At 48.2% G+C, this 10458-nt stretch overlaps 1 protein-coding gene across 1 annotated transcript in view; it reads right to left on the bottom strand.

Moving 5' to 3' along the window:
• Positions 1-627: 627 nt before the first annotated feature.
• Positions 628-10458, bottom strand: part of CTBP2 (C-terminal binding protein 2) — a gene marked incomplete at its 3' end in the record, with an annotated part of 32053 nt that continues 22222 nt past the window's right edge. Inside the window, exons 2-3 of the mRNA XM_039385104.1 lie at positions 1922-2076; positions 628-772 (exon numbers count right to left, since the gene is read on the bottom strand). Coding sequence (XP_039241038.1) covers positions 628-772; positions 1922-2076 — 300 coding nt within the window. The remainder of the gene's footprint in view (positions 773-1921; positions 2077-10458) is intronic.

Below are 10458 nucleotides of genomic sequence, written 5' to 3'. Positions count from 1 at the left end.
TGGCAGTCCATGCAACATGGACCCACATAAAATGCCTTTTTCAAGTTCCTGAGGCACCTTTGATGAGATGGCAAAGGAGGCAGCAACAACCCAATGCACAATTCCTGCTCCACCATCCAACACGGCACCTTCCCAGAGGAGTGGGCATGACTCAGAGATCAGATCAAGAGGCTAATCTTGCTTAACAAAACATAATAAAACACCCTTCCTCCAATTTTTCCAAGGCTGTATCAACTCTCCTGTGCCAGAAATAGAACTGCCACACAAATATCTGTCAGTAGAAGGGGGCACCTGGAAACAGGGGCAGAGTAGGAACGAGGGACTTGGATGGGGCCGTTTTAAACACAGCATGAGCCTAAAAGCTGCCTTCTAAAGCTGCACCACTTTGTTTACTTCATGGTCAAGTTTTCTTGTTATAACATTCTCTAGGTGCAAAAAAACTTAAGCTGCACTTGTAATTTTAGGGGCTGAATCAACCCCTTTCGGAGGGGTTGAACAACCTCTGGGAGGCCCTGCCTTGAACTCTGCTGTGCCAGCACAGTCCCCACGGGAGCAGCAGGTGCTTGTGCTGATTTTGAAGACCTGGAAGGACACGGGAAGGAAGGAGGGTGCAGAGCTGAGACCTACCAAGCTCCCCCGCAGCCTTGATGTCGATGTTGTCGTAGCCGCTGCCTATTCGAACGATGACCCGTAAGGCCTTGAATTTCTCCAGATCCTCCCGGGTCAGAGTGATGGTGTGGTACATCATCGCCCCCACAGCCTCATTTAATACCTGCAACACAACAGAGAGGTCAGGAGCCACCAGGACGTGCCTGGCAGGGGCACCTGCAGCCCCTGGAATCAGGAATAAGACACAGGGAATTGTACATCTTTACTGCTGATCTACTGTCAGGCTCCAGCCAGCACTTCCCACTGTCACCAAAACCATCAGGGGTGTGACCCACCAACACCGAGGCCCTTCCTGTTGGGAATGGATTTGATGAATATCTGAAAATTATGACGCTACATCTGAGTAGAGCAGGCAGAGGGACACCGAGCCTGCTCTGCTGCTCACCTGGACCCTTTTCCATGTGGTTATCTGCTGGTCCCTCTGCTTCCAACCAGCAGTAATTCTGCTTTTAACAAGGAATCAGGTTTTGCAGCAATGTCTGTTGGTTGAACATGACTGTGTGTCACTCACCACACCTCAACCTCCTTTGGCATGTCAGCAGTTCAGACACCCATCACACTGCTCACATCAACCTTTTCTGTCTGTTTTCAAAAGGACCTGAAAAGCTCTGTGTGAGGCTGAACAGCCACACAGGGCTGTGCTTTGTCCCCTTCAGTGAAGATTCAGACCTTCATTGGTGCTTACCAGAAGTTATTGATCTAAAAAACCTGATGCAAAGAGATACGGTGACTTTTTTTTTTTCAAAGTAACATCTGGTTTCTAAAACAGCCTCAATGAATTTTAATCTGCAGCAGCTTCTGTTGATGTTTTCCGTTGATCAACTTCAAGTGCAGCTTTGTGCACTTTCTGCTCAAAAATCATAGAACCACAGAATGGTTTGGGTTGGAAGGGACCTTAAAGATCATCCAGTTCCACCCCCTGCCATGGGCAGGGACACCTTCCACCATCCCGGGTCGCTCCAAGCCCCATCCAACCTGGTCTTGGACACTTCCAGGGATGGGGCAAGCCACAGCTTCTCTTGTCAACCTGTGCCAGAGCCTCACTACCTTCAGAGTCAAGAATTCCTTCCCAATATCCCATCTAACCCTGCCCTCTGTCAGTTTGAAGCCATTCCCCTTTTCCCGTCCCTCCAGGCCCTTGTCCAAAGTCCCTCTCCAGCTCTGAGACTCTTTGGGAACTGGTTGGTGCTTTAAAGAAGAACTGGAAGAGGAATCCCAGATCCCACCTCTCCCTCCCCACATCTCCCGGTACCTTCTCGTGAATCTCCTGAGTTGATTGTGCGTCACAGAACGCGACCGTCGCCAGGTCCTTCAGGATGGGCATCTCCACGGTGCAGTCCCTGCCGTCCAGCAGTGCCACCAGGGGCCGGGGGTGCATGGGGCCGTTCATGATCTGCGGGCGGATACCTGCGAGCAGAAGGAGCAGGGAGTTTACCCCAGAGGCACGGGGAAGGTGCCTCGGCAGCAGCGGCACCTGCGCATGGATCCTGTGTCAGATAAGGGGCTTCAGAACCACAGAATCTTCTGAGTTGGAAGGGACTCACAAAGGCCATTGAGTCCAGCTCTTCAATGAATGGCCCACACAGGGATCAAACCCATGGCCTTGGTGTTATTAGCACCACGTTCCCGTAAAAGTTTTGGGGGATGATGGCGATGCCATGTGAAGTTTCGCACACGGCCCAGATTTCTCCCTGGGAACACAGCTGCGGTTCTGCCCCGGTTGGAGAGGACACACCGCAGGGCTCGCTCCCAGGACAGGGGTGGACAATCTTCTTTCAGCCACCTGTGACTTCCTGAGGATGTATCTCCACTGTGCCGATCGTGACACAGGCCACGTCTCAAACAAACTGCTCACGCCAGAGCTGCTGGACTATTCGCCCGGGATATTCGGCACCTCAGGAGTGAAACCCAAGCCAACAGTCATTTTTTCCCTGACTGCAGGAGGGCTGGGGTTTCATTACACAGACACATGTTGGCACTTTATCTGTTTTTTTAAGGAATGACTTTACCATTTTGACTACCTCAGAAAGACAAGTCCAAACAGAGAACTACTTAAAAAGGGATTATTGGAAAATCACAGGAAGAGCAGGACACTGAAGACCCCTTTAGCATAGAGGTTATACTCTGATACATTATCAACTACCAAAAGTTCCATGGTGGGAACGGCAAAGGAGCTCAGCTTACTTTGTATACCCATCATTCTCCAGGTTGAGGTGAGGAAAGAATTGATCACCACCAAGGGCTGCAGAGGGTCCATTCTCATATCCTGTTTATTGCTCTGCTGAGAATTAACTGGTTCATTTTTGGACACATCACTTAGAAATTCTTAGGCCTCCTTTTACCACTCAGTAAGGGTGTTTACTACTTTAGGACTCATCAAAGTATCTCAGATATCTCTTTTGGCTGCCCAGGCAGTTTCTGTGAAGAGTACAGGTGAGGGGAGCAGGTGTTCTGGGTACAATGTGGTGTTTTATTTCTGCTGCTGCACCACGAGATGGCTGGGGCTGGAGGATCTGGGTTTGAGTTTTCAAAAAGCCCCTGTCCTTACCAAACCCTCCTTCTGCACAAGAATCTGCCAGAGCTACCAGCCAACATCTGTCTGGCCTTTAAGTGCGGTGGTTGTGCTGATGCTGGTGAGCTTGACACACACAGCACTTGGCTGAGGGAACTCCATGGGGCTGTTTGGGTGTATTTTGAAAAGAGCAACAGACTGATTTCATTTTTTAAGGCAAAACTAAACGTGCCTTTTTGTCCAGATTGCTGTTGGGTGAAGCATTAAGCAGGATCTCCCCCAGCTGATGCAGATGTGACAGACACAGGTGCTATGGGACACAGCGATGAATCCCAGCCCTGCTGGCACCAGGAGCATCATCCAGAGGAGGGACCCTGCACTGCTTTGTATGAAATGTGGGACAGCACGTAGTTACACTGATTTTACATGGAAAAAATAACTCCATGGAAACAGGCAAGTTAATGGAGTGGGTTCAGTGGCTTTCTGTTCCTTTTCCATTCAATATGCTTAAAGAAATGAAGAACAAACCAACCCAGCAGACCTGACCAAAGGTTTTCAGCAGTACACATGAGCACCTTTGGAATAGGTCCTTCACTCCTTCTTTCCTAATCCATTACTGGAAGTAATACATTATGTTTGCATGCATTTCATCCAGATGGGAGTGCAACTGTGTCAGTAGGCAGGGTAGAGAGCCGAGACGATTTGGATAACTGAAAGAAGCTTGCGATAAGCAGATAAGCAAGAATAAAAACATGCACAAATCTCCGAGTGCTTACACAATCCCCCTGGGCAGCACTATACCCCAGCTAGATTATTTTCTCAGGTTAACAAGCGAGTGAATTATAACACTGACTTAAATGCTTACTAATGTGTATGATCTCCAAGGCTTAGAGCATCACCTACCAGCCTCACACCACAACTGTAAATACTGATGCAGGGGCAAGGTGGCCGTGGTGGTCCCAGCCCCGCTGGGTACAATTCAACTGCCAACCTCAGTGCCCACCAGGACCATCCTCAGGCAGAGCAGCAGGCACACAGAGGCTGGGGATGGTTTCCTGTGAGTGTAGCACGTGGAAGACGAAACCACGGGTTATCTGAAACTCTGACATTTAATCCGAGCCCCGAAATAAGGGTTTTATTATGCTGCTATTACATAAGCTTCTCTGAAAGTCAAACGAAACACAGCTTTTTTTTTTTTGTCCTTTTTTTTTTTTTTTGAAACAGCATCTGTGTATTTCCTTGGGATTAGGTATGTAATTGTGCATGGTGACACAGGCTTCTTAGGCATGTCGCCCTCGCCTGCACCCACAAGTGCAGTCGCTGAGGATGGATGTGGCTGGAACCTGCAAGGTACTCACAGGAACGGTTCTCGTTTCTCCTGCTTCAGTGAGGGAATTTACTTCGGTTTGACAAGCAAAGTTTTGAAGCAATTCAATACGAGATGGAGTGCATAATGTATGGAAATTACGTTTTAATAGAAACCATTGGCAGGTTTGCAGCTTCAACCATGGTCTGTTTTCCTCGCCTGCCTCTCCCGTTGCCTCTCTACCACACTGCATCCATTCCTCACCGTCCTGGTTCCCACCTCCTGCACCAACACACTCAAATAAGACACTTGGGCTGACAAAGCCGAGCTACACTCAGCCTGCTCTCTCTTTTACCTTGGCTCATACAGCACATTTGTTCTGCATGCAACTGCTTCGTTAAGAACGAGGTATGCCATGGATCAGAAAGTAATTAAACAGCCGGCCACGCCCCCCGAAATTCTGATCAAACATCGCAGCCATTAACCCTTTCGCTCTGCCACACATTGGGTCCACTCCACCGAGGGTACAATCTGTGTAAACCACGAGCATCACCACCTCTGTGCAGGCAGGGAACCAGCTCTCCTTGGGGCTGGGGTGGGATCATCTCTCCCTCCCAAGAGCCTCCCAAATGCGGTGGCTCCCATGCCATCTGAAGCTGATTTTTGCTGAGAAACCCCCCAAGCCGTTCTTGCAAAGTTGGGGCAAGTATTGTTCAACACATATTTTCTTTAGGCGTTTTCAGCCACCCGCGGACCCTGGTCAGCAGTGTGGGGAGAGCTTGCTAAGAAAGAGGGAGAGAAGGAAGGGTTTATGGAAAAAAAACCCACAAAACAACAAAAAAAGCAAGGTTTTTGCAGTCACAGAGAACTCCAACTCCACCCCGGCTCACAGGCAGCGCCGCTTGTTGCGCGCAGCCCCGCGTATAAAGTGCTTTTGTTTCATTTTTAATACACAAAGCCTGCTTGTCCTTTCCTGCCGCTCCTCCCCTTTGCCACCCACTTGTATCCGATCCCAATGGCACCCCTGCCAAGAGAATTAGGGAGTGCTCCCTGCTAAATGGCAGCCTTTGTGTGACCACAAGACGGCTGGTACTATCTCACCGAAACAAAAGCAGAAGCCATTTGCCTAATTCTTATTAATCTCAGTTGCCTACGCCACGCAGCATTAAAATAAAAAAAAAAGGGAAAAAAAAAAAGGAGAAAAGAGGCTTTAAACATGTTCCCTTGCAGTATATAAAAGTGCATCAAGAAGCGATCCTGACACTCGCCTGAATTACCCGCTCGCAACCAAGTAGCTACAGTTTTACAGTCAACTACACACTTTATTAAACAAACAGAAAAGAAACAGGAAATTTCCCCTTGCCTGGAAAATGTTGCCTCCACATTCTTCTTCTTATTAAAAACCACACATGGCAGTGGAGGAGGAGGGAGGGAGGAGGAAGGGGGGGAACCCACACACGATAAAATACTACCACTTTTCAGTGCGTTGCCTCTCCTTTCGTCTACGAGGGGATATCTTCAAACAAGCGATCCCGTGGCCCACAGCTGCAACATCTCAAGACAAATGTCTCTTTGAACACGGAGGGAAAAGAAAAGGCTTTTGTCCTGAGCCCCAGAAGAATGGTCTGAAATTGCGAGAGGAGTTACAGTCACCTCTGCGCGGCTCCCAACTCTTCAGAGCACTCCCTCCAGACTTTGCCGAAGCTTTTAACTAATCGTAGTTCTTTCCCAGCCCTTGAATAAAATCATGTGAGTGCCAGCCAAAAAATCTTATGCTATGCACACTAAAGGGTTTGTATATGTCACAGTTGCTTTTCCCCCTTCCACTCCCCTCCTCCTATTGACTTGCACATACGGCGGGGTTTTTTTCAAGTTGTCTCAAATGGATTTAATCTGTGCCACGCTGTGTTTTATGTTTGTTTGGGTTTTTTTGTGTGCGGTTTTTTTTTTTTTTTTTTACTTAAAAATGAAACATGCCTTTCCACGCAGAGCATGTTGAAGGAGGCTCCTGAAACAGGCTGATAGCCTTGAGCAGCAGCACCACAAAAACAAACACAAAGCAGTGGGGTAAGCAGGGTACATGGAGGGGTTTCCCTCCTGAAGTCACAGATAACACAAGGGGGTGGTGGTGGGGGATCGAGCTGCATCATCTGCAAGCAGAAAGGCGAGTGGCAAAGGTGCCAATGAAGGTTTCTGTGAGGACAGAGATGTTTTGGAAAGGCATTGTGATGGTCCCAGAGGACCATCCTCCTCAACCACACTGTGCTCACTAGTGATGCTCTTCCTTTCACTTAACTTTTCCAGTTAATAAATGCTTCTCATAATAAATGCATAAATGAAATAAGACACAAATCTCATCTCACACTTGGGGGAAACAAAACCCAACAAACAGATATTTACTGTTTTTTCTAATTGCAAATAATCTAGAGGCACTTGGTACTGTGCAGACAGAAGCCACACAAATACATGGCAAGTTTAGAAAGTGACATAATTTTTTTTTTAATAAGTAATCACATCCTTCTTTTTTTTTTTGTTTTGTTTTGTTTTGTTTTTTTTTTTAAGCAAAGCATCTTGGAGACTGCCAGGACCCTACAAGGGGAAGACTGCAAAATCTTCTGCTTCAGAGGAGACCTGGATGTTTGAACTGACGCAAAGCAAAGCCCTGACCTCTCCAGCACATTTCCTCCCATCAGCACACAGGAGCTGGACTTTGGCCAGTTCCCTTTTCAGTAACTTTTCAGGGTTTCCTTCAAGAAAGTATTTTTAAAAATTCATGGGAAATTCCCGTATAAAACAATATCCTCATTAGCTGATAGAAGCACCGTGGGTACAGTTCCCAGCTGAACTACAGACACAACAGCAACAAAGAAATGCTCAGTTAAAATATATATATATACACAAGGTACTTTCTCACTCTTATTTGAATTCCTGTAGACACACACACCAGAAACACCACCTTTTGTGTACCCTGTTAAAGCACTTGGAGAAGTGTTACCCACTGCTGATGCCACAGGGATGCAATTCTGGGGCACGAAAGACAAGCACAAGCTTTCCAAAACTCCGGAGCACTTTTCTATGGAGTAAACTCTGGGATGAACTAAATCTCATCCAGATACAGCTGCAAGGATATAAACTGGTATTAATGCAATAAAAGAGTAATGGAATAATAACACATGGCCTGTGCTACATATCAAATTGTGGGTGTTTTGGTTATTCCCAGATCGTCAGGTCGGTAAATCCGTGTCTACAAACACCAACTTCCCCAGGTCACAGGTGAGTTAAGGAGTGACTTCAAGAGGAACTAAGCAAGGTCTAAGGTGGAACTCCTCATGGCCATACAAGGTGATGGGACGCAGGGGTGCCTGAGGGATGCATTGGGGCCCAGGGCCTCCAGGGACCCTGAGGAGCAGGAGTGCAGAGGAGGGAATGGATGGATGGATGGGATGGCAAAACCGGGGAGGCAGTGGGAGCTGCCAGGGCACGGGAGAGAGACAGCAGAGCAGATGGAGAGGCCATATGGGGTGGTGAGGGATGCTACCAAGAAAGCTAAAAGAAGCACCTGGGAGAGAAACTGCTTGTTCAGAAGAGCTTGGTTTCTTGTGTTCTTTTTTTTGTAAGAGAAGGATGGGGAAAAAAGGGGAAAAATCCAGCTAGGGTCTGTGTGGCAGATTCAGACACCATGCAGACATTCAGACTGTCCCACTGCCCAGGGCTGAGCTCTGCAGCTCCTATTAAAAAAATATGGAGAAGGTAGCAAAAATCCCAACAAATTCTCCTTGAATGTGCTCCATTACCAAGCCCAGCGTTGGAAACAAATTCCTGGTGCTCAGTGGACAGCCTTCCTGATATTATCCAGCACTCTCTCCCATTCTGCCACTTGAGCTGCAGTATATCTCCTTTATTTTTCATGGGTGTGATGTTCACCTCTGAGCCACACATTCCAGCCGTGTGGCATCATGCAGGAGGGACGACATCCCGCGCCAGCTCTCCTAAGGGTCCCTCCCTATCCTCTTTATCCAGTTATCTTTTCCCTTCCATCCAAATGGAAACAAAGTACAGCAGTAAAAAAAACAATTGAGCTGCTCCAGGAAATGGACAGCTTTCATTGTTTTGGATTTTGGTTGTTGGGTTTTTGTTGTTTGTTTTTTTTTAAGATAAAGTAAATAAACCCAAGGAGAAGGATTCTGCTGCCAGGGGAGAGCTGCTGAGATTGGCCATCTGGGCAGGAGGCTGCTCGGACTTCAAACTGCCCTGAGGGATTCAGAGCCTGTAAAGATGTTTTGGAATATGACATAGAGAAATCAAGGCTACAGACGAGCCTGTCAACCAGCAGTGACAGCGCTGGCATGGAGACAGCCTGGAATTCTGCTGCCTGAGACCCCCACCAGACCAGAAGCAGGGCTGTCCACAACGTACCAGCACTGTGGGGTGCAAACTTGGCTTTATCACACAGACAGACCAGCGACAGCCCCATGGTTTAGACTGGGAATTTCCCTCGAATTGAAAAAAGAAAAGGTAAACTATCAAAATAAGCACTTGGATACAGTTTTGGGAAGTGAGAAGGATTCAATCACACCAGCTGTCCATGTGCCACCAGCACCTTTGGAACTTGTGTTTGCACATTGATAATGAGAGATTCTGAGTGGAAAACAAAGAAAATGCCACGTTGGGAGATACTTGTAGGAAAAAAATTATGCTTTTAACCACTGACATTAGTCCTACTCATTAAGCTGGACAGAAAGTGCTCTTAATCTTTTAAGCAACATGTACACAGGGCTTCCTATGTGCTGCTCTGCTTTGCTCCTGGAATTCCTGAGATCTGCTGGAGGTTTAGACCTCACAGGAGGGTTGAGACAATGTCGGAGGAGATTTTTTCTCTGGAGAGACAGGACCTAGTTGCTGGGGTGGGAGCCTGGGCAGCCTTTTGGAAGATAAATCCTCATTTCCATGTCCACCTGTAGCTGTTGTCATCTAAAATCACTCTTTTACAGCCAGAAGGGACAACAACCCACCGAGGATCCATCCCAGGCTTTACCTCATGCTCTTTCCATGAGGGCATGTGGGAGCTTTCAGTGAGAGCCCAGCTTGACTGTAGGAGCCTCCCCAAAACAACCTTTGGCCAAGCACAGAGTGCCAAGAAGGGCTGGCAGCTGCCTCAGCTCCTCCTGCACACAGTGCAGATGGGCCAGGGAGCAGCCGAAGCCCTGGCCTGGGGCAAGGGATGGCTCCAATCCTTCAAATCCACCCGGACATCCCCAGCGCCTTCATTCAAAGTGATAAAAGGCACAGGAGCTTCCAGCCAGGAGCAGTGAGTGATGTGCTCTGGCAGACAGAGCAGCACATGGGCTGTCCCTGGGTTGTCCCTGAGCCCTGTGAGCCACACCATGTGTGTTCCCGGGGGCTCTTCCACAGCTTGCATGATGCTCGCTCGCTACAAGAGGAAAAACGGTGAGCTCACTCCAAACCCACAGGTCTTGCCAAGGCCTCGGCCCTTCTAAGACCTATTAAAATAGCTCCTGGGCCCTTGCCAAGCTCACAGGCCCAGCTGGAACCGTCTGTTCAGTGACCCCACTGCAAGGTCATCCCTTCTGGAGACCGGAACAGCCACCGCTCAGCCTACGAACGGGAACATTTCTGCTGAGGGCACGGGACCTTTGATAACTTTCTCCTCTCTCACATCCCCACCCCACTTCCACAGCGAAGATTAAATGAAGGAAATCTCAGCACAGAGAGGAAGATCAAGAACTGCCATGGTTTCCAGCTTTTCTCCAGCCCAAAAAAGGCTCCTGCTTTTGTTGTCCTAGTTTCTCACCACTTTTTCCCCATTTCTTTCCCCTTCCCAGTCTGTACCTGGTGCTCCTCTGTGCTCTCTCCTATCACCCTTGGAGGAATTTGAGACCAATTCCTCTTAGTGCAGAAAGGATGGCAAAATGGAAGTACACGAGTGAGGGCATAACCCTGGAAAGTCCTG

The sequence above is a fragment of the Pipra filicauda genome, unplaced genomic scaffold (genome assembly GCF_003945595.2).
Source record: "Pipra filicauda isolate LSUMZ 115617 unplaced genomic scaffold, ASM394559v2 scaffold395_size657635_pilon, whole genome shotgun sequence".
Taxonomy (NCBI): Eukaryota; Metazoa; Chordata; class Aves; order Passeriformes; family Pipridae; genus Pipra; species Pipra filicauda.
Note: the sequence above shows the minus strand (reverse complement) of the source record. Positions and strands in the feature narration are given on the sequence as shown.